This window comes from Porcisia hertigi, chromosome 30 (genome assembly GCF_017918235.1).
Source record: "Porcisia hertigi strain C119 chromosome 30, whole genome shotgun sequence".
Lineage (NCBI taxonomy): Eukaryota > Euglenozoa > Kinetoplastea > Trypanosomatida > Trypanosomatidae > Porcisia > Porcisia hertigi.
The window spans coordinates 570932-594676 of NC_090589.1; the positions used below are offsets into that span (position 1 = coordinate 570932).

Here is a 23745-nt window from a genome sequence, read left to right on the forward strand (position 1 = left end):
GTGCGGCGACAAGTGTTGTACTTGTGGCGGTGGGGGGGGGAGGGCCACCTGGGCGAGCTCGTTGATCCCTGTTTCGACCACTTGGGGTGCGGGGGGGGTGCGGGGAACATCAACAGCGGAAGAGAACAGCGGCAGCCATACACCTGCTGGCCAGTTGTGTGTGCGTGTGTGTGTGGGGGGGGGCCGCCATTTATCTCCACCTCCGGCCTTGGTCTCTCGACCCAGTCGACCGGTGCATGTTGCTGTCTCTGGTACTCTGCGCTTTCTTCTTTTCGAGGGACAGGGTGAGAAGCCGCTAGGGAAATAGGGGTGAACGGCAATCCCCCGCCCCTCCCCGTCAGTCAATGCGCTGCGCCTTCTTTCCTGCGCTGGGGGAGGGGGAGTGGGGACAAGCTGCTTTTTCCAGAGTCATACTCCCTTCTCACTGTTTCTCTCTCTGTTTCACGTTTTTAAAATTTCTATCCGCAGTGCCGAGGGGCGCGGGCACACATCCGAGAATACGTTGACACTCTCACGTCCACGGCCCTGCTCGTTGGGGAATAATTCAAAAAAAAAAACACCCCCTCCTAGTGAAGCGAGCGAGGAGCTCTTTAGCTAAACTTTGGACACGCACACAATCGAATATACGGGAGGGGGGGGGTTGATGGGGGGAAAACCCCTTTTTTTTTGTGTTCTCCTTTGCTCCCTTCGTATTTCCCCAAAGCGGCTCCTCTGTGCCCCCCCCACGTGCTCAATTTGAACACGCGCGCTGTCATCCATCTTGGAAGGGAAGAGGGGGGAGCCCCCACCCCTCGTTAGAAGCACCGTTTGCTTTTGTAAAAATGATAACCCCCCCCTCCCCCCTCCCTCGCTGGGCCTGTTCTGTTGGTGTGGCTTTGCATTGCCGTCTGGTGTCGCCTGCAGGTGTAAGTGTTCGCTAGTTCTCTCGGCCCCCTCCTCCTCCACCTCTCTCCAGCGCGTTATTACGACCACTTTCTCCTTCCTCCCCTCCCCCCTTCGTCTGCGTTCGTGGCTGAGATCCTCGTGGGATATCTTTTCTCTGTCACCTCCTTTTTTTGTGTGTCCTACATTTTCTCACTTGTTGTTGCTCCTCCCTCTTTGTGCTCTCGCTTCTTTCCCGGTGTGCGTGTGCAAGTGGGTTTGCAGCTACCAACAACGTCCCTCCCCTCCTCTTTTTGTAATCGACAATGACAAGCCAGGAACGCCAGGCGGCAATGTTGGCGCTCGTGCGTCGGCTGCTGCTTCTCGATCGGACGGATGCGTCAGGGTACACACTCACGAATTTCGCACAGCTCTCCGACGGCGCCGCATTATATTCGACGCTGCGCCTGATCGCCCCCGACGTGTTTCCGTCCACGTGTACTGACCCGACCGATGAAAGCGTGACTGTTTCGTTTTCTACAGTGTCGATGCCCGAGGTGGATGCGCAGAGGCGAGAACGTAACATGCGCGTGCTACTCCGCGGCATCAGTGCATATACACAGGAGGCAATGTCCACGACGTCCTCGAGGCCTGTCACACAGGGGCTCAATCCAGCAGTGCTTGCTGGTTCGTCAGGAGAGCCTGACGAAGGTTCCACCAGCAAAGAGGCGGTGCAGCAGCAGCAGCAGCAGCAGCTAACGCACCTGGCAGGTGTCGTGGTCACACTTGTTGTGCTCAGTGGCGTCCCTGCTGTGCTGAGCGAGGTCAAGGCACTCTCTCGGCAGGAACAGGTGGTGTTGTCTGATTGGGTCAAAGAGATAATGCGGGTTCATGAGCTGAAACCTTCTCGACGAGGAGGCGCTGGGTCTGGGCAGGGTGTGTCTGGCTCGTCTGCGCATCTTTGCCCACCAAACGGTTCACAAACTACTAGCGGCAGCTCCGTGGCAGCCTCCTCATTGACGACAAGCGGCGCCGCTGGCGGTACTTTCCCATCTTCTCAGTTTTTCAACGGTGCCCACTCTCGCGCTGCCGCCGCTGCTGCCGGCGAGGAGGACGAGGGTTACTACCGCAATGCCACCTACCAGCTACGACACGAGCTTGCCGAGGTCAAGGCAGAGCTCACCGCGTTGCAAGACGCTTACCGGCTTAGCAGTGAGGACAAGGAGATCGCAGAGGGCAAATATCAGCTGTTACTTCATGATCAGGCGAAGATGTCGCCCGCAGTGACTGCCCTGGCTGGGGTAGCGACAACAGAGGGCGGCGCTAGCGAAGTTGCGGACGGTGAGAGTAGTGATATTCTATCCGTGTGGCAGCGGCGCTGCGCGCAGAAGGACGAGACTATCAGTGCCCTCAAGGCACGTGTTGAGCAACAATCGACGCAGGTTACCGCGCTGAGAGAGGCGGCCGCCGCCCACGAAATGGCCTTGCAGGCTCTGCGCCGTCGCCTGAAGTCAGCGGAAGAGGGCATTATTGTCAAGTCAGAGGAGCGACGCGAGGCAGTGCAGAAACTTGCGGTGACAGAGGATAAGCTCGCAGAGCAGATGAAGGCACGCATGGAGCTGGAAACGCAGGTGGAGGAGCTCCAATCGCGTGTGATGGTCCTCACACTAGATCAGGACCGGCTGCGGGGACTCGGCCACGACGATGTTTCCCAGTTCAACAGCTCCTTTGTCTCCAACGGTTCAGTGGACCGTGTGCTGGCATTGGAAAATGAGCTGGACGATGCGCGGCAGCAGCGCGATAATCTACAGCGGCAGGTTGGCATTCTGCAGCGTCAAATGGCTGCCATGGTAGTTCCCGTTGCCGACGTCTCCACCGCCAACGATACGTGGCGGGCTCAGCTCCGCCAAGTCGAGCGAGAAAGGGAAGACCTGCGGCAGCAGCTCACCACTGCCTTGGGGCGCCTTGGTGACCTTCAGCGGCAGCTAACCGCAAGGGCCGTGACAACTGCCACGACAGCTTTGACGACCCCGAGGGGCGGTGATGCCGAGCAGGTTGAAGAAGCCAGCGGCGCCGCGAATGCGGGCGACCTTATTTCGAGCATAGCAGAGGAAGGTGGGGTAGAGTCGAGGCCGCTCAGCACAGACGCGGACTCTCTGCACGACGAAAATGTGCACCTTGCGCCTGGCAGCAAAACCTGCGAAGCGATGCGTCGTGAGCAGGTGATTCTCTCGTCACTTCTTCTCCAGTACAGCTACCGCAATCTCCTGCTTCAGCAACATCAGACTCTCCTACACAAGGACGCTATAGAGGCCGACATGTCGCGGCGACGACAGGCTGAAGAGCACTTGGAGATGAGGCGACAGGCACCGTCCTCGGTGCTGACGATGCAGCGACGGGATGTGGAGCAGGGTCTGCTGGAGACGGTGTTGCTGGGGGGAAGGTCGCGCATGATGCATGAGGAAAATTGATGCGCGTGTTAGCTCAGTGCAGGGAGCCACGGTCCCACTTTGCTCACCCCTTTTCGCTGTCTCACGATCTCATACACACGTGTCTCCTTTTCTGTGCCCCCCCCCCCCCCTCACATTCGCTGAGTGCAAGGGTGCAGGTTTGGGGACCGCGGCTGCGTTGAAGTCGGCGCCGCGCGAGGGTCACGCGTTTCTGTGTGCGCGCGTGTAGAGGGAGGGAGGGAGGGGGGGGAGAGGGAAGCAGGAGGAGGAGGGGATGTGAGGCAGGGCAATCTAATGACATGAGAGAAGCGAAGTGTGCGAAGTGAAAAGCCTGATTCGAAGCGATGTATTTTCCTGCTCTGTACATACATGCGAGGGATCCTTTCTTGGACCAAAAAGAGAAGGTGCTGAGACTAACACAGCGATGCACCGCGAGGGTCAGCGCACAGGTGATGCGCCCTGATTTTGTCTCCATTGAACGACTTTGTGAGTCTGCCACTGGCTGTCGTCGGCATGCGCGGAAAGGCAGGGGGGGGGGAGGGGCGCGGGGTGAATGTTTCTGTCGCTTGTCTCCTCCCCCCCCTACACACACACACACACACACACACACACACACACACAATCGACTGATCCCCTGCCGTAATTTTGTTTCTAGTGACGCAACTGCAGATGCCAGTTGCTTCTTTTTTTCTTCGTTCCACTGTTGTACTCCTCGGCTGGGCGAAGAGGGGGGGGGTGATGACTGCCCTGTGAGGCTCGCTTCCGGCAATGCACTGCTTCCTTCTAGCACATGTCTAATTTTATGTATTCGTTTCTGCCCTTCTCTCCCTCCCTCCCTCCCTCCCTCCTCTCTCACCACGCCCCCTTCCCCCCCGCCCTTTCTTCTTGCGGTCACTCCACCTCGTGAAGGAGAATATCAATGGACGTGTGCGTATTTGGTGGGTGACTGCTGCACAGTCTTCTGCACAATCGTAGGTGCTACCATAGGCCTCATCCACGCAGCCGCCCCCCCCCCTCCTCCTTTGCTTCTCCTCCCCTTGTTACGCAGGCAGAGGAGAGTTTCTGGTGCGGTTCTTTCTCTTTTTATCTTCTGCTTCGTTTAGTGCCAAGGTAGAGGTGCGCGTGCCCTTACACGTATGCACTCGCACGGGCCTCGGACACACAGGTCCACTCATGGCGGCAGCGACAGCGGCGACAGACCTGCGCCGCCGCCGCCTTCTTCCCCACCGGCGCCAGTCCTTGAGCACGATGGCAGCCCTGCATCCCCAGCGTTACGCCATCGAAAGGACGACGACAGTCAAACGAGCAACAACAGTGTTTCTGCTTCTCACCATACGCTTGAAAAAAGAACGGGTGCTGACGGTCGTGCCACTGAACAGGGCCCCCCCGGTAACGGCGACAAAGCTGACGACCACGCTGTGGACGACACCGGGACTGACAGCGATACAACTTACTACGAGTATGACAGCGGCTACGACGAAGAGGATGGGGCGCCTGCTGACAGCAACAGCTGTGGTAGTAGCGGCGACGTGGGGGAGGACCGAGTCTCAACACCAGCCTCTCTGTCTCTGCAGGAGGATCTCTTGAGATTTCTCAGCTTCACACTTGACGAGGAAGCTCTCAAGGATCACCGACTCATGGCGATCGAAGCGTTCGGCCAGATCCTCGTGCTGGGTACGAACCAGGGCACTGTCGCAGTGGTTGATCCATCCACCGGCAGGCTGAAGGAGGTGTACGTGAATCACCACGAGCCGATTTGTGATGTCGACTGCACAATCAACGAGCTCTACATCGCGGCATGCGACAAGGCCGGGTACGTCACAGTTCAAAGTCGTCGTGATGTACAGGATGTTTGGATGGCTGAGTTGAGCGGCCCAATCGAGTCTGTCGCTCTGCACCCACTGTACCACAAGATGGATAGCTCTCCAATGGTGTGTGGCGGTGCATCGAGGGTGCTCCTGCTCACCAAAGGTTTTCTGTGGAGCAACAGTCGGCGCGTCAGAACCCTACAGGAAGGACGCGGACGTATTCACAAGATCCGCTGGTGCCGCGGGCCTGCGAGCGACGTTGTTGCGTGGCTTTCCGATGCTGAGCTCACCCTTTACGACACAAAGAGCGAGTCCCTGGTGCGCCGCGTTCAATTACCTGGCATTACCGCACAGAACTGCTTGTACCCGCCAACGCTACGGTGGGAGTATCATTCCTCGAAGGACCCGGCTTTCGGGACTGGCCCCACGGCAGCGTTGCTCTGTGGATGGGGGGATGTGGTGCAGGAGGTCCAACTGTACGCAGGCTCGCGTGTGGGTGCAGGGGGCGAGGCAAGTGTTGCCACTCCCGATGGGCTACAACCTTCTACCATCTCGCAAGACGAACGCCAAGATAGACCCTCGTGGGCGTCCCCATCGCGTGCAGCCCCTGTCAAAGCTCCTGTGATTCCTTTGTCACAGCCTGTGACCACTTCTAGCGCGGCTGGACGGGTTCCGTACGTTGCACGATTGCGCACCACCGATCCGCTGCGTCCGAGTGGTACTGTGCTCCCATACCGAGTCTGCGGCATCGCCCCGTATGGCCCGCAGCGGTACGTGGTCCTGGCGGGCATCGTAGAGCGTGGCGCGGAGGGGGTAATGAAGGACTTGGAGGTGCGTGTAGTTAAGCGCGATACCTTGACGGACGTCTACCGCTGCCGCATGCCCGTCCGTTTTATTCACCCATTGCAGCTTCGTCTCACCTATCTCGGGGTGCCGCCGACGCTTGCAGGGCGGGTGAGGTCTCCGGCATCACCGCAGCAAGTGGCCTTGCCACCAGACCCGCTGGCACCGTCTCCATGCACTCAATACTTCATCCTTTCTGTTGACACAGTCGTGAAGGCAGTGCCACCTGACATCGATGATCACATCGATTTTTTACTGCGCTCAGGCCAGTTTGAACAGGCTTACCGGTATGCGTCGACACGCGCGTGTCAGCTGCGACGGCATGCCTTGGGACACATTGGACAGCAATGGCTTATGCATCTGTTCCACAACCGCGACGCGGAGGACGGGGCTTTGTTGAAGTTAATCGAGCTGCTCCCTGAAGTTGTCCCGCGTGACAACAGCGCTGCATGGGAGCAGTGGATCTACCGCCTGGACACTTGCGGTGAGTCGTGGCGGCTCATTGCGCTTCTACCAGCCAGCACAGGCGCATCAGCCGAGTACAGGCTGACCAGCCCATCTGGAGTGGAGGGATACAGCGACACTCACGCCGACCCAGTTGTTTCCGAGGCCCCGCTCTCCGCTCCTGCAGTTGCCACCGTGCAGATTCCCATTCAAAGAGAGTATTACGATTTGGTGCTCCTGCGTTGCCTCCGCCACGACCCGATTCTCTTTTACGCCGCGTTGCACAGGTTCAAGACGCTCTTCAGCGTGCCGGTTGTCCTGAAGGCGACGGAGGTGGCGTACCGAGAGCAGTGTGCGGCTGCCGCCTGGTGGGAATGCCAGGATAGCGACGATGAGGGGTCTGGGGTGAGGGATGGCACGCATGAGGGGTCGAGAGACGAGACGGTGTGCGACGCGAGCTCTTCACTTTGTGCGGTCACCGCGGATCACATTCGTGTGCCGTATGTGGCGCCGGCTCCTGCTTCACCGGATGCCCCGCAAGGCGGAAAGGCAGAGGCGAGCCCTGCAGGGGAAGCATCGTATTCGCCTTCGCCGACCGCCGTAGCTGACACAGCTGCTGCTGTTACTTCACCACCAATGAGCCGGACGTCACGGTGGTCGTTGGTTGCGAGTTATGGCTTTCTCCTCCGGTGTGCTGGTCGGCATGAGGAGGCACTCCAAGTGCTACTCCATTTGCCTTCTTCCCCACGCAGCGACCACGAGGTGTTCGGCCTTATCCGCGACGAGCGGCTTTTGCACAAGACCCTCGAGCTACTTCCGGAGTTGCTGCACAGCAGAGAGGAGGCCACGTTGCAGCTGCTCTTGGAGCATGTGACAGAGTCGACGAATCACAACAGTCTAGCTGACGGCGATGGCGTGGCCGTGCCGTCCCCGTCTGTCGCCGACCCCATTGGTGCTGCCGCGCGTTCTTCGCCGTCACCTTCTTGGGACACGTCGCCGTGCGGTTCCGCGCAGGACCCGCTCTGCGCAGAGTCCGTCGTCTGCCGCTTGGAGCACAATGATCGGTTGCACCTGCTGCGCTATCTAAACCTCGTGCGTGAATCACACCCGAAAGTGTTCCTCCGATTAGCGAAGCAGAACGCTCAACTGGTGGCGACGCTTTACATTGACTACGACCGCCCATCCCTGCTTCCCTTTCTCAAAGAGATGTCCATGTATATTGAGCGTATCCGTGAGTTGCACGCGCTATGCCACAAACACAACTTCGTTGAGGAGGAGATTTTTCTCCTGTTTCGTATGGGTCGCGAGGACGAGGCTCTGCGTATCCTTGTGGAAAAAATGCACGACCTCCCGCACGCCTTGAAGTTCGTTGTCTCCGTTCCAGATCAGGAGGAGCAGGCAGCCCTGTTCACGCGACTGGTCGACTTCACCGTGGCGTATAACGCGAGCTTGCCGACGTGTGTTCTTGACCACACCAAGGGCACCCCTGAGGGATGCGGTGTCCGGGTGCGCTACATTACGCACACCACACAGCCTAACGAAACGTACGCGCTGATTGCGCAGCAGTACCGCGTTACCCTGGGGGACTTGTACAGGGCGAATGGGGTGTCGAGGGGGTTCAGCGGCGCCGCCTCTGCAGTACCTCTTGCCAGTGTGGTGGACTCAAAGGGCCGCCACGGCAGCGACATCTCATACCCTCAGGACGCAGAGAAAGCGCAGTGGCGCGCATCCTCTGATGCCGATGCGACCGAAAATGTGCCTGACCCGCCGCCGCAGTGCGTGGTGCCGCTTAACCTCCTCGGCGACCTTCTCCAGACGCTAGCAGAGCCACAGTTCATGGAGCTTCCAGCGCTGGACGTGGGCTTTGTTCTTTCGAAGCTTCCGTGCCGTGAACCCATTCTGCGCGCTGGGCCCAGCATAGCCGCCATCGCACGCACCATGGCGGAGGAGATCGCGTTTCTTTCCACTGTGTCAAAGGTTGGGGAGAGGGATTTGGTGAGCTACTATGGGCAGCTGCTGAAGCGTCGCACGGCGGCAATCACGATAGGTCGAGGTCGAAGCCCAGCCGAGAACGGGACTTTTGCCAGCGGTGGTGCTGTCACTGTGCCATTCAATCTCGGTGAAGGGCCCGCAGAGGTGTCTGGGACAGTGCGCCGCTGTGCAGTGTGTCGCCAGCTAGTCATACATGAGGTGGTTGTCTTTGCGTGCCAGCACATGTACCACCCGACTTGTGTGCTGCAGTGTATGAGGTCAACGACGGAGGCCTTTGCCGGGCGAGGAGGTGCCGTCTCTGGAGGTCGTGTCGGGGACCCGGCTGCTGTGATACGTGATGGCGCGTCGTTGGCGTTTCCTCTCGCATTTACTGCCGTTGCCGGGACAGAAACCACGGGAGAGCAGCTCCGAAAATATCCGGTTTACTGCCACGCATGTCGTCAACACGCGGGGGAGCCCAGCTGATCACGTTGCCCGTGGTCTGCATGGGTATGACGCGCGGGGATGGGGGGGGGAGGTTGCACACGGGAGCAGAGCGCTTTGCATTTACAGCTTCCCACTAGTCCTGTATCAGGGTGGCTTGATTTGGAAAAGAACGATACAGATCAGGGATGAGGGGAGAAGTAGAGGTTCCAGAGAAAAAAGGGTGTGTTAGTAGACAACGACACCATTGACAGTGTATAGCTGCTACGCAATTGACAGCGAGCCAAGGGTGGGGGCGAGGCACATGCTACACCTTACCCCTGCATATGCCTTGTTTGATCGTGCGCGCGCGCAGACACACACGCTCACACGCGTGCGAGCGCAGATGTGTGACGGATACATGTGCCCGCGCAGGTGTGCTGCCCAGCGCAAAACCTTTTGCAGCATCCATGTGATGAGTTACGCCTCAGCGGAGAACGTGGGGTATATTCACGGTGTGCTCTCTCTCCTCTGCAGAGTCACGTGCTCTGGCGCCACCAATGGCGATAGCCACCACTTGTTGTACTATCCCTTCTTTTCCTTCCCCCCCCACCTCTCTTTCTTGACTGCGTCGTTTACTTCCCCCTCCCCTCCTCCTCTTCCCCTTCCTGTGTTGCGTCCGCGTTTGCTTTTCAGTGCAGATTTGAGCCACTGACAAACGGGAACTGCAAGCAACAGAAAAAAGACAGAGAAAAAAAAGTAGTGTGTCCTCAACCGAAGAAAAATTAAAACACAGCACCACTCAACACACATACACAATAGAAAAGAGAGGTGGGTGTGGTGGTTGTTGAGTAACGAGAGGGGGCCGCTGCGTAGACGCACTGCTTCGACGTTCATAACAGTACGACTGACCAACGCGCAGCATCTTTTACCACACAAAGCCGTCGAGAGGCGAGAGAGTGTGTGTGTGTGTGTATACGTGCGCGCATTGGCTTTGGTGTCAACGTTCCACTCCTCTTTAATCCCCCTTTTAAATCTGTTTAAAGATAATTCGTCTCTCTACTTGATACAGCGCGTCATCGCTGTTGTCCATCGTCATGCGGCGCAGCGTTGTCCGTACGCGCAAAGAGTTCCTCGAGCGCAAGCAGCACGAGCGCGTTCATGAGGCGATTCACGTACGCAAGGAGCAGTTTCGCAATGCGCTGGAAACCACTACACCGCTGCCTGGGCACCTCAAAAAAGATGCGCTGGCACTGAAGAAGTTTACGGAGCTTGATGACGCACAGACCCGCAACATCACGACCACCGTCGATGACGAGTATGCCAACGCGGGCCAGGAGGACCCACACGTCCTCGTCACGACGTCTCGTAACGCGTCGCAGAAACTGCTGGAGTTTGCCAAGGAAGTGCGTCTCATTGTACCGAATGCCGTGCGAATGAATCGTGGCAACCTCAGCGTTCATCAGCTCATGGATGCCGCCCGAAAAGAGAACTACACTGATGTAGTGGTACTGCAGGAATCGCAGGGGGTGCCGGATAGCTTAATTGTTTCCCATCTCCCCCTAGGTCCCACCGTCACCTTCACCATCCACAATCTTGTAGCACGTCACGACATCGACGGCGTGGGCACGATGTCGGAGCAGTATCCCCATCTCATATTCGAGAACTTCTCTACTAAGCTGGGCGTGCGCATAAAAGAGGTGCTGCGCCATCTTTTCCCCGTCCCGAAGGCCGACGCACTCCGCGTGCTTACGTTCGACAACGAAAACGACTTCATCAGCTTTCGGCATCACACTTTCAAACGGGAGAAGGGCAAGAGGCAGGTGGAGCTGACTGAAGTGGGTCCTAGGTTCGAGTTGACCCCGTACCGCGTGATGCTCGGCACACTCGAAATGGCTGATGCAGAGACGGAGTGGGTGCTGCAGCCGTACATGAACACCGCAAAGAAGCGCCGGCTCTTGTAGGCGTTGGACCCACCCGCTGGTTCGTTTTTAAAATGATGGCCGCATGTTTAGGTGGCACAGAGCAAAGTGGGCGGGTGAGGGGGCGGTAGGTGAGAGTGCTCGGCTGATTCTACTTGTGTTCTTCTCTTGCCATTCGACTGAATGAACACGTTTTTTTTTCTTTTTTAAACCGGTTCATGTATGTGGTGTTCTGCGCACCATTTCTGTGGCGGTCATGACAGAGAACTTTTTTTCCTTTCGAGATTCACGTCGGTCATCCGGTGCGGGTAATCTCTTGCTCTTGCGCTCGCTCTTGCTCTCGCTTCCCCCCTCTTTTTTCCGTGTCCTCAGTTCGGTCCTCTCGCTCGTGCTCCTCCTTCCTTTGGTGATCCGCATTCACGTGCTGAACGCGGTGTTGTCACATATTTGCGTGTGGGTGATTCTGTGCGTTTTGGTTGACAACCGGTTGTCTCTGTGCTTTCCGCACGCTTCCTTCTCTTTTCTATATATCTGTCCTAACAACAAGCAAAGACTCGTGTAACACTTCCATTCATTCAAACAAACTGGTGCTACATTGCGTGCCGCCGCGTCCGTGTGTGTGTGCGTGTGTGTGCAGTTTTTTCTTTTTTTATTGCTCGTTGCCCCATGATTCACCAAAATATTGTCACGTCGAGTACACACTGAGAAACGCCCCGCCTTCATCTCGAATTTGCCCTACTCTTCCAACCCCCCCCCCCTCCCCTCCCCTCCCCCCATCCCAAGAAACTCTGCCGCTCCGCGCATTCGTGACTCGTCACAATGAGGAGAGAAGTTTTCGACAATGGGCTCTCAAGTTATCAGCGCGCGAAGGTCAAGCGCATAGGGAGCGGCCCGAGTGACCTGAAGACAACCTGGGCTGGGCTGCTGGGAGGGTTCCAACAATGCCGTGGATGAGTGAGGGAAACACTGTGCTATATGGCGGAGGGGAGGCCAGAGGAGAGCTGTGTGCTGCACATAGCAAGTGTTTCCTCCACAAGGAAGAGCCAACGCGACACCCTCACAGAAACGAGGTGATACAACTTTTACGAAGGCCCCCAGTCTCTACAGTTGATGACCCAGCAACGCGCGCTACTGCCGCGACACCCCCGCAGACGCACACGTGCACACCTCCTCCCTCGTAGGTGCAGGTCTGTGAGAGGAGTTTGACAAGGAAAATCAGCGCGAATCACTTCCCCCTCCGTATACCACGTCCTCTGACGTGTTCACCAAGGGGGCGGGGGCGTATATCTGCGCAGTGGTGCCTGTCCGAGGCTTGAGCATGAGCGCCGTCACCGAGGGGGGGGGGGAGGGCTCCCCCTCTTTTTTTTTCCCTACGCTCTTGTGTCTGTGTGCAAGCCCTCCTCATTCGCTTGAGAAGCCAAAGGGCTAAACAGAGTCCCAACCAGTGCTCCGTGATCCTCGCGTGCCCCCCACCCCCGCTTGAAGCTCCTATTATTTCTGCACGCAAACGTGTCCATGTTTCTTCACGTGGAGGAGGTGGCTCAGCTCGAACTATGCTTACACCCATCGTCCATACTCACCTCTCTCACTCTCTCTTGGCTTTTCTTCTCTACTCACTCCACTGCGCTCTATGGGGTCAGACCCCCTTTCCCCCTCCTCCCCTGCTTGCTTGCGTTGTGGGCGACAGCACAATTCGCAAAAGTGGCCATCCCACTCCTGTGGACCTGCCCGGTCCAACCCTGTCACCACCACTGTCCAATGTCTTTGGAGACTCCTCTCGCCAGCACCCATGACCTCTTCTGTGCCGCGCTGCAGAGGCTAGGTGGTGCAGCGATATTTTCTCACGGAGACACACAGAGCGCACGGGCGGCACAATTCTCTTCGCACAGCCCACGTGGTGGTCAGACGAGTCCCATTTGCCCAGAATTCTCGACAAGGTGCGAGGCGGGGAGAATTCGCTGGCTGAACCCCGGCAGCGATGTGGTCGCTACCCCCGTTGACACGGTACCGTGCAACGATTTGCGCTCGTACGAGTCCACCGGCGCCACATCTGCGGGGGCGATGGCGACTCTCCCTCAGCAGCTGATGCAACGGGAGAGGGTCATGCCGGCGCAGGATGCACAGAGACGCCTGCACCATTTGCGTTTTTTCTGTTCTGGTTCTTCCTTGGTCGAGGCTGCAACTGCATCAGAGGCTCAGCAGACGAGCGGGCACGCGTTCACTGCGGCCCGCAGCACATGCGGGAACGGCGATTGCAACAACACCTGGGAGCTAAAAGCGCGTTACTTTCAAGTGGCAAAAGAAACCCTTACTGCCATCACGGGGCGTCGACTGCGCACTCATCTGCTCGGCGACGACAGCACAGCGGGTCCTGGCGCCCACCTGCTCCCCCCCGACGAGCGCCGGGCCGCGAGAGCGTCTGGGGTTACGACGGCGGCTCGGCAAGTTGCTTTGCGTAGAGACATGGGGGTCTTCATGAACGCTGTTGCACACCAGGAGTCGATGCTGAACGCCGTCGCTGCAGCCTGCAGGACACAGCTGCTCAAAGGCGGATCAGCTGCATCGATCTCGGCGCCTTGCCACTTTTTTTCTCGCCTTCCGCCGATCCCGATGCAGCATTGGGCTGGCTCGCACCTCTACAACGACTGTTTTGTGCGTTACTCAACTCCGGACGTTTCAGTTCCGCAAGCAGCGACAAAACCAAAGAGGAGCGGCCTCTATGGGGCACCTACGCTTACCTCCGGCTCCGCCCCACGAGGCGCGCCCAAGGCGCTCGGGCTCCCATTGGATATAGAGACGGAGCTGAGCAAGTACTGGAAGCTACACAGCGAGGCTGAAGCGCGGGCACGACTGAACGCGCTCCGCTCCAATGACGCGGAGGCGTTTGCTGAGCACATCAGCCTGCTGAAGGTATCTTCGCTTCTCAAGATAATGGAGAAAACGGAAGACTTTATGCGCCGGATTGGGCTGCGTCTTCAGTCCCACGCCACTCCTGCCTCTGCAGACGGGGGCGGTGGCAAAGCAAACGCCTTGTCCACGACGCATACAGCGCTTACAGCCCTTGATGAGTTGGGTGACACCGACTGCCCAGGTGAGGCGGCGCGCTGCCGGAGCGGTGATTACCAGCGCTTTCGGGCCTACGTGACATCCACCAAGAACGAGTTCAAGCTCGTGCATAGCGTGGATGCGTTTGTATCGTGCCAGCCGGCTGGTCTGGATGCCACCCTGCTTCCACATCAGATGGATGGGTTGCGTTTTCTCGCGTCCCTCGATGCCAATCATATCAACGGGATATTGGCAGACGAGATGGGCGTCGGTAAAACCATTCAGACCCTCGCTTTTTTCCTTTACCTCAAGAACAGGGGTGCAGCCGAGCCGGTCACGTGCAGGAACGGTGGCAGAATGTCGCCCAAGCCCATAGCGCCGCACCTACCGCATTTGGTTCTCGCACCGCTGTCGGTGGTTCGAGAATGGCGCGAGGCTTGCGAGCAATTCGTGTCGAATGCTCTTCGTGTTGCCGTGTATCAGGAGCTAGATGACCCCGTGCGTGACGCCAAGGCCTATGACATTGTTCTCCTTCCAATACACGCTGTCCGCCGCGTTGGTGCAGAGGCGGCGCGCATTGGGTGGCACTACCTAGTCGTGGATGAGGCGCACAAGGCGGTAGCTAACCTGGGCACCATCACGGCACGCTCCATCTTGAACCTTCGGTGCTTGCGCCGCCTGGTGTTGACGGGGACGCCGCTTAGCAGTGACCTGCAAGAGCTCTGGTCTCTGTTGTTTTTTTTGAATCCGAGTGTGTTTGCTGACAAGGACTCCTTCGACGAGGTGTTTCGTCGTCCGTTTCGAGTGTACGCGGCGCAGGAGATGGAGCTCACTGAGGAGGAGCGTGGCCTGCTGATACTGCGGCTGCATCAAGTCCTGCGGCCGTTTCTTCTTCGGCGTACGAAGGCCGACGTGGACGCGACTCTCCGAATGACGTTTCACCACCTGTGGTGTCCATTGAGTGCGATGCAGCAGCGCCTGCTGTTTATGATGCGTGAGCAGCGGCGAACACCCGCTGTGTTCAGCGTGACGGGAGATCAGCACAGTGCAATGACCAGCACCAGCAGCAGCACCAGCGAGGCCGGCGACGATGCCAGCATGGATGCCGAAGGTGCCGCTGGTGGGACGTCGCACACGAGCGCTTCTCCAGAGCTGAAGATGGGGTCTGGCCAATGTGTGGGATACAGTGAATGCGGGGCTGCTCCGGTTTTGGCATCAGAGGCCCGACAAAGCGAGGTGTCACCGTCCCTCGACACTCTCAAGGCACACAACGAAGCTCACACGAACTGTGATGAGCTTACCGAACTTGTCTTGCGCTATCTTCCTGCCCTGGCGAGCGCCGGGTGCAATGACGCTCTGCGTTGTGCAGTGCAGAGGGACAGAGCCTTTGGGCTCACCAGCGCCGGAGTCTCGGAATCAACTGCGCAGTTTTTATGCAACCACGCTTTTCTACTACCTTTTTGTTCACAGGTGCTCCACCGGCACGGCCTCGATGAGGTCACGCAGGAAGGCTACAGCACTGCGGACTCGATCGCTACAGCAACCTTGGAGCACCGTGTTCTCGAAGCCGAGGCCGTGGATGGCTGTGGCGCTGCCGGTCTCACTCTTGCGTGCAGCGGCAAGTTCCTTATTCTGCACCTGCTGCTCTCGCGCCTGTACGTGGCGCAGCACAAGGTGGTGCTCTTCACCCATTGGCTCGACTGTGTGGATCTGCTGGTCGACTATGTTCACAGCCGCGGCTGGGCAAGTCACACCGAGGTGCTCACGGGCGGCAGCAGCGAGGTCCAACGTGTAACGAGTGTGCGGCGCTTTCGTGAAGACCCCGGCTGTCTGTTCTTCATTCTCTCTGTCCAGGCCGGCGGGTGCGGGATTAACCTGCAAGTTGCGCACGTAGTTGTTCTTGTAGACCGTGACTACACTGCGACCAACGAGGATCAGGCACTTGCACGTGTTTACCGCATTGGTCAACGGCACACGGTGCGGGCTGTCTACCTTACTACCTCCGACCCCAGCGAGCAGCGCGTAGCGCAGCGTGCCGCGTCCAAAAACAAACCACGACAGGCCATCATCAACGATGGCGTCTTTCAAGTGACAAGGGCGGGCGAAGAAGAGCGACTCGAAGAGCCAGAGGGGATTGTGGAGGTGGCAACATTCGCAGATCCACAATCAAATCCGGGGAACGACCTAGACACGTGCGCGCTGTGGAGCTCTATTCCTGGCGCCACCACACCGCTCTCACCGACGGCTGGCTGCCAGGAAGCACCAGGGCCCGGGTGTGAGGACGCGGTCCACGACCCTAGTGGGTCTGCGCCAGACACCCAAGCACCATTGGAGTCCTTTTGGGTCTCTCTGTCTCGCCTCGTTGACTCGATGGATCAGCTGGTGCTCACTGAGGAGGATCGAGCGGCAGCAACATCGTGTAGTACCGAAGAGGTGAGGGATGATGTGGGCTGCGCACCCACCACGAGCGTCGTTGCGCGGCTTCTTGCGACTCGGCCACCAATGAGCACTGCGGATCTGCATTTGCGACTTGAGAGGGAGTCAGGCAAAGCATTTCCATACCCCCATCGCGACAGTGGGGCAGTTTTGTCGCTGAGCAGCATCTCTGCCGGCGACGTGAGCTCGGGAGGACGAGGAGGACGAGGAGGAGGAGGAGAGGATTCCTCTGAAGCCTTCGTCGCAGGCGAAGGCACCGGCTTCACCACTGCCAGTGAACCCCAGGCGGCCGCTCTCGTCGCATCCGTCGTGCTACCGCCACTCACCCACCCGTCCGCCCCCACCACAGACCCTCTGCGGAATAGTGCCTTGTTTTGGTTGGAGTACAGCCATCTTCTTCGCATCGCGAAGCGCGGCCCCGAGCTCTTGATCGACTCTCTCAACACCGCGGTCAGTAACGACTCGCTGGAGAACGACCCAGAGGAGCAAAGGCGTCGACGGCAGAGGCGTGATCGTCGCGTGGCCAAGCGTATGCGGCTTGTCAGCGTTGACGTGCCCGACAGCTTCCGTGAGGCATGCTGGACAAAGGAGGGTGTCGATGACGATGCCGAGGTGGCAGCGCGCTACTTGCGATTCCTCGATTCACGCGCCAGAAAGAGACGTCAGCGGCGCCGAAAGGAAACCGCCTGAAAGCACCACCGTGCGCGGCGCGTCATGACCGCGCAGTCGTGGTTGCGCGATGGCGTCCTCCTGTGTCAGGTGCGGTGACTCGCGCAGTCTATGTTGCTTCCGCCTCTGGGGTTATCCTCCTGCGTGCCTTGCTCCCCAGTTCCCCTCTCCCCTCTCTCCTGCTCTCTCGAATACACCGGCTCCCTTTTTTTTTCCCGCTTCAACAAACATAGCGTTTGATTTTCTGCTCTCGCATGTGTTAGACAGACATGTGCATCTCCGTGCGCCTGCTCTTTCCGCGGTCTGCTATAAAAACAGAGGCTACCTCCAGATCCTCCTCCTCCCCCCTAAGAAAAAAACAGAACATCCACCCACTTTCCTCTTGTATCCGTGCGCAGAAGGCTGAGGGAATGCTGCCTATGTGCCTCCATGGGCCCCTCCTTTGCTTATGCGACGGTGATTAATTTTATCGTTGAGGCGAAGACGCAACGGTCTGTGTGTGTGTGTGGTGTGTGTGTGTGTGGTTGTAGACAAAATATGTGCTTTTATCCGTCTTTGACGACGACTTCTGCCTTTCTCCTCTGCACCCCCCCCCCCTCTTTTTAGCACTTCCACAGCTCCATACACACACACACGCACAACTCATAGAAGCAGACGTGTATGCGCCGTTGTGTTTCCGCGCCGACGTCAGCGGCGCTCTTCCCACTCCCAGCAGTGAATTTATTCCGGGAGGCCTCCGTTGCTCCCTCCCATCCAATAGCTTATGCCACCGAGGCGAGGTCAAGCTTCAGTGTCTAACAAAAACGACGACACGAAGAGGCTCTCCGTGAGCGGTGCACTTCCGTCGTCAGCGGTTGCGTTTGCACGCCGCCCACACCACCTCGTCTCTCGTCTTCACCCCCCGTGGGGTAGTGGCCACCATGGAACTGTTTCTCGTACGAGTGAAGTAACCTCCAACACTACCGGGACCACCACCAAAGGTGGGCAATCGGGGCCCGCAGCGGCTTCTCCTGTAACGGCTCAAAGGAGGGACACGCCCCACGCCACCTCACACGGTTGTTTTGGTCGAAGGAGCGCTACACCTCCAGTCCGCGGTGGTAAGAATCCAAGGAGAAAGGCAGGGTCAAGAAGTGCAGTTGCCGCAAGCCGGAGATCGGGCGATCGTCGAGCTTCCACAGCTGTCTGCAAACGACCCCGATCGTCATCTGCTACCTCCTGCTCGACCTCCGTTGAAGTGGAGGAGAATGTTGCCGACAGCTGTGGCGACGTTGAGGCCGGTGAGGGCAGCGGTTTGGTAGCGGCCCACAACAGCAGCTATGGAGCGAAAAGCGTCAGTGCAGTGCCGCACACCAGCGAAACACCACCAGAGTTCACAGAGCTCTCCTCTTCGTCTTCCGTGGCGTCCTCGTTTCTCTCTTCTCCCTCAACGGCGGCTGAAGGTGGTGCATTCAAAGGCGGTGGCGCCAGCCGAGACGACGCGGGCATACACCCCTGTGCCGCCATCTATAACTTAATTGCGAGTCCTGATGCGGCGTCTCATGTCGGTGAGGTGCAGGACCACCATTGCGCTGAGGTGCACGCCTCCATGTCATCGGCGAGCGCGAGGGTCACCGTCGGGGGGGCTGTTGTATCTCCCATGAGGTTCAGCGACGCGGTGGTGCCGCAGGACCCACATCAGCACTACACTGCCTCTTCCACAGCAGACAGCAAAGCTCTCTTCGCCGAAGAAGACGAGGTGGAAGAGGGTGAAGGGAAGGAAGTGTGGCGGACTAACTCCCGCGATGCAGCGTCTGGGGACCCGCGGCCGCTGGTTTGTCCACAGGAGGAAGCACATGTCCTTGGGGATCTCTCAGAGAACGCCTCGATCACAACCTCTCACCCGCAAGCGCTGCAACGCTATATAGATCCTCGCGGTGACCGAGACGACTGTATGTCACAATTGGGACGCGCTCGAACAGAGAGTGGTGACAACGCTCTTCTAGGCGAGCCGCTTGGTATGGGATGCGACAGAGCCGGCGGTGCTAAAGCTGTCCTCGGCCACGAGGGTGAGAGGGCGGACGAAGCGACGAGGCGGCAAACGCCCACCGCGTGCACCACGCCGTCTTCAAAGCCTGCGTTTGTCAACTTGAGCGGGTGCAGCGTCACTCCACTGCTCGAGGGCCGCACATTGGGCACAGCGGGCGGATCTGCAACGTTTGCCGAAACCCTCGCGGTGCAAGACTTGTCGCTTCTTCCCGACGATGGCGGGGGCAGCCCTCTTGATGTTCTTGGCAGTGCCGCGAACGGCGATGAACGCGAACCGGCACCGGTACTGTTTTCCTCGACAGCCCAAAGCACACCGCACTCTGCCAACGCAAACGCGGCAGAGTTTTCTTGGCGGAACGGAGCCACACCGTGGACTGCAGCCGCAGAGGAGGCACTGCTCGGTGAAGGGTTTGCATCTTCTCCAGTAAAGCAGGCCACGATTACTCTGCAGCAAGTCACGCACAATGCCGAAGGTGTAGCAGAGGATGACATCGAGGCACGTACAAGAGCAACAGAGCCCGCAACTGGGCCGTCTCGACATGACGAGAGGGTCACGGTAGTGGGTGACTCAAGCGCCTCCACGACGTTCATGTCTAAGCCCTGCCTTGCTCTTCCCCACCTCGCGTTCGGTTGCAGCAAGAAGAACGATATCAGACGCAATAGAAGTATGTCTGCGTCACAGCCCCCGCCTGACGCCGCTGCCTCAGTGGCGCGAGCGCACCAGGCGCCGTTGCAGGTATCTCCGACCCCGGTATCACCGTCTTTCCTTCCTAGCTCTCTCCCGTCTACGCTGGACGATGGGCTGTGGAAGGAGAGCGCAAGCGCCATGCTGGCTGGCGTGGTGGACACCGGGGCAGTAACCCCCAGTCGTGGCACCACAAACTTACAGCTTGAGGGTGAGGCTACTCCTGTTCTGGTTGCACCACTTCTCCCTCTTCCCCAGCAGGAGACGGTGCCGGTCGATCCATTCCTGAGAACACCACCCCAGTTCAAGGGTGGATCCTCCCTGAGGGCGAAGGATCCTGCTGGTGAGGAGGCGCGTGTGCATCACTCGCCAACGCGCTCGAGGAGCAGCCCTTTCAAAAAAGGCGGTGACCCCCCTGCCGCACCCAATTCTCCGTCTCGCTCGCCTCCTCGCTTGGTGAAGCAGTCTGCGGCGGGTGACACGTCCGCACTCACCAGCGCCGCTGTGGACCTGCGATATTTTGCGGTGGGCACGCGGGTCGAGGGTCGCTGGGGAGGACATTGGTTCCCGGCAGTGATCAGGGAAGCCCCGCGGAACGGCTTTGTGCAGATTCAGCGGGAAGAAGATGACGCACTCTTCCACATGCGACCTCGTGAAGTGCGACCACTGCCTGGCGGCACTGCATCGAATGGTGTGGGTGCCGAGTCAGCACGGCAGGGTAACAACGCGAGCGCAGCCTCAGCAGATAAACCGGCTTCGACGGACCGCGAGCGGGATGTGCTTACGGCCACCCAACTCGTGGCACTGATGGAGGAGGAGGACGCCGAGGATAGTCGACGGGAGCCGGGGCCGCGACACATCTGCTCCCCCGCTGCACGCAGAAAAACATCACCGCTGCTGAGGATATCCATGGGCGACCAATTAGATGGCTCTGAGAGGGTTGTTTCATTGCGTGCACCGAGTCTCGGTCATACGCAAGGGGCAGCTGGACGTTCTGCAAATACTTTGCATGCGGACGGTGACGTTTGCTTGGATCTCGGAAACAGCATTGCGTCCTCTGCCCACGCTGCCGGTGCCCGATCGCTGTCGCGCTCTCCGGTTTCATCCACGTCTGCGGCACTACGTCTGCCGCCAGGCGAAGTGCACCCTTCGTCCCTTTGCATTTTCCTCTCAGAGACAGCGCGGCGCGAACTCCTCCAGGGCGAAGCCCCCACTGCATCGCCGCCTATCCCAGCCTTACCGTTCCGCTATCGCGCGGGCCCGGCAACAGAGTTACAGCGAGGAATAGAGCTTGAACGCATATTGCACTTTTTGGTCAGCGCCGGAGCCGTTGTGGTGGATTCAATAACGCAGGCGGACAACTTGGCCGCCCAGATCGGGGACAAGGGCGAGGTGAACGCAACCCCCTTCGCACGCCATACAACTTCGCTGGCGGCGGATCAGCGTCACAGAGCCGCTCCATCGCTAGCGCACAGCGCAAGGATGACAGTTGCGAGTTCCAGGGGGGGCGGAAAAAGGAAGACAGTTGGGCGCGTCTCGTTGCCTCGCCTCTGTGCGTCGTCTGCTGGTATCGTCGGCTCTCTCGCGCAGCGTTCGGCACCGAAGTATCTTATTTTCCTTGTCTCCTCAGCAAGCGCGGTTGTAAGCAGTTGCGCGGAAGGGTCCGAGAAGCTGGATCAGCCGCACGATGGTCTATCTGAGGTGTGCTTGGCACATGCATTGGGTGTATCAGCCATTCATGCCTCATGGCTGTGGAGCATCGCGCCTGGCACTGCGCACGTAGCGATGCCCACGCCAGGGGACCAAGTTGAGCGCTTAGCCGGCGGCTCCCCAGAGACGTTGGGCACGAAGCCGACGACCCCTCGGGCCCTTGCTTCTTCAAGGGACTCACCGCCGCCGCCGCCGCCGCCGCCGCTCCCACTGCGCTTCACACCACTCGCAGTGCAGGACCGCTGGCTTAGTGCAAAAGACGTAGCCTTTGTCGTGCGAGATGACTGGATGGAGATGTGGCTCAACGCTGCCGGGGCCACTGTGACAGCGGAGCCTGCACCTTTGTCACCCCCTCACACGGGTTGCCAGAGCTTCTCGCAGGACAGAGGTCACTTTTCAGTGCCTGCCGGGGATGCGCTGGCTAGGCGCGGTCTCGGCAGCACACTGCCGCTTTGCCGACCCGAATCCCTTTCACGGCCGCCGCCGGTTAAGCCACCGCGCGCGGAGCGGTCGCCGGACTTCGTTTATGTACCTGCTGATGCGACTGTGCCGTTGGACTTGGATCGTTTGGGCAGCGTTCCTGTACTGAAGGCGTCGTGGCTGGCCAACGGCATTGAACAGCACTACCGCCATTGCTGCAACCCAAACTCGGCAGCGGAGGTGGTGCTGCCCCCACCGCCGTCGCTGGCGTCAATATGGGCGACGGTCACCTCCACAAATCCACCAAACGAAGGCCATGCAGGCGGCTCCAAGACGCTATCCACACCATATTGTGTACAATCATCTTCTTCTGCTTTATTGCCCCCCTTGTTGAATCTTGCGATGGACGCGGAGAAGGAGTCGAGCAGCTCAGATGGCGTACGTGATAGAAAAATGGCTTCCGCATCGGTTCCTCGGAATGTGCACGGCCGCGCAAGCCGTCCTGACGCAGGCGCAGTACAATCAGAGTTGGTACTCCAGTTGGCGGACTGCAGGGAGGGGGGCTGCGACGGTAGTGCAGTGTCGCCCGACCCAATCCCAAGAGGGAGCGGCGGCACCGCGGACGAGGGTCTCGGTGACGCTGTTGAGGCGATGGGTGTGGCTGTCACCCAGGAGGGGGCGCCGACAACTCCCCTCAAAGGTGACTCCCCCTTCCCCTCCTCGCCTGCTCCACCTCACGTGGAGGGGCGGACTAATTCAGATGGGCCCCGAATCACCGCTGAGGCGGGAGTCACCGTCGAGGCAGAGGAGGATGTCATACCGAGACCTGCAAGTGTTACCGCAGCGATTGCGATGGCGCCGACGGATACAACGGATCCTGCGGAGTCTTCTCGGTGCACCCTTCATCCTGACATCGCTATTGGCGAGGACTACTACTTTGCTCTTCCCGCGCCTTCACCACCATCTCCTCCGTCGCCGCCTCAAAGTGGCCTACCACTTTGCCACTTCCCTCCTCTAGCAATCCCGACGACGACGATTGTGTTGGGTCAAGTCGCCGACGTGCAGGCGGACGCGCCGCCGTTGCCCCTGCTGCAACAAGACTGCTACGCAAACGGAGGTGCTTCATCATCGGCCTTCTCACACGGTGAGTGTCGGTGCCGTGTGACATTGCAGCTGTACGAGCCCACATTCGTTTCCATGCACGTTGACCCCCGTTCCGGGGAGGTGGTCCACCAGACCCGCGTTCACCTTGCTCGTCGATGGGCCACCGTACCAGGCAGCTCACTGGACTTCAACACACCCGTGTACGTGATCTCCCCTGGCGTATGGAAGCATGTTTACTTGTTGGAGGAGGAGCAGAGGGAGAGGGACAAAGGGGAGTGATGACTGCGGGCGGTGTGCGACACCGCCAATCATTCCCTCTCTGCGTCAGGCTTTGGTGGAGGCCTTTACACAGCCGCATTGTTAACAAGGAAAACCATTGTGATGGTCTCGGACATCGAGTTCGCATCAAACTCTGCAGTGCTGGCAGCGCTCACCACTGACGAGCTCATTGATGGCAAAGGCGGGAGTGACGATCCGCTCAGCAACAGTAGTAAAGAGTGCATCCGTGATACACTTTTTATCGGAGGGAGGGGGGGGCCGCGGTGACGCTGATTCAGGGCGATGGAAGGTGCAACTGTCATTGGGGTGCACCTGCGGTAAGCTAATACTGTCTTATGTCGACTGCAAAATGTTTCGGATTGCTCTTCACATGGTTTTGGATGCCCCCTTCATAATCTCGGCAGACGTGTGCGTGCGCACAATCGCGCGCGCGCGTGTGTGTGTGTGTGCGCGCATGTATGCGCTCGTTGGGCTGAGGTCACGACTTTCGTGATGTGATCTCCATGTTTTATTGCATTTTAGTTCTACCTCTGACCGCGTTCCCTGTGCTTCCTCCCTCTTCCACTGCAAAGGGAGGACCCTGTCAGCTGGGATGGGGGAGGGGGAGTTTTGAAGCGTCTCCGCTGTCCACCATTCGCATGAACATACAA

General features: G+C 58.8%; 5 protein-coding genes across 5 annotated transcripts; all 5 read left to right on the forward strand.

Moving 5' to 3' along the window:
• Positions 1-1187: 1187 nt before the first annotated feature.
• On the forward strand, positions 1188-3332 carry JKF63_02926 (uncharacterized protein; the record flags this gene model as incomplete). Its single annotated transcript, XM_067898950.1, has 1 exon — positions 1188-3332. One exon carries the CDS (start codon positions 1188-1190, stop codon positions 3330-3332), a length of 2145 nt encoding a protein of 714 aa, XP_067755394.1.
• A 1115-nt stretch (positions 3333-4447) lies between these two features.
• Positions 4448-8863, forward strand: JKF63_02927 (uncharacterized protein; the record flags this gene model as incomplete). Its single annotated transcript, XM_067898951.1, has 1 exon — positions 4448-8863. The coding sequence occupies one exon, from the start codon at positions 4448-4450 to the stop codon at positions 8861-8863; it is 4416 nt and encodes a 1471-aa protein (XP_067755395.1).
• A 1034-nt stretch (positions 8864-9897) lies between these two features.
• Positions 9898-10764, forward strand: JKF63_02928 (uncharacterized protein; the record flags this gene model as incomplete). Its single annotated transcript, XM_067898952.1, has 1 exon — positions 9898-10764. The coding sequence occupies one exon, from the start codon at positions 9898-9900 to the stop codon at positions 10762-10764; it is 867 nt and encodes a 288-aa protein (XP_067755396.1).
• Positions 10765-12480: 1716 nt separating this feature from the next.
• On the forward strand, positions 12481-16893 carry JKF63_02929 (uncharacterized protein; the record flags this gene model as incomplete). Its single annotated transcript, XM_067898953.1, has 1 exon — positions 12481-16893. One exon carries the CDS (start codon positions 12481-12483, stop codon positions 16891-16893), a length of 4413 nt encoding a protein of 1470 aa, XP_067755397.1.
• A 1615-nt stretch (positions 16894-18508) lies between these two features.
• Positions 18509-23095, forward strand: JKF63_02930 (uncharacterized protein; the record flags this gene model as incomplete). The annotated part of the gene is made up of 1 exon (XM_067898954.1): positions 18509-23095. One exon carries the CDS (start codon positions 18509-18511, stop codon positions 23093-23095), a length of 4587 nt encoding a protein of 1528 aa, XP_067755398.1.
• Between the last annotated feature and the right edge of the window lie 650 nt (positions 23096-23745).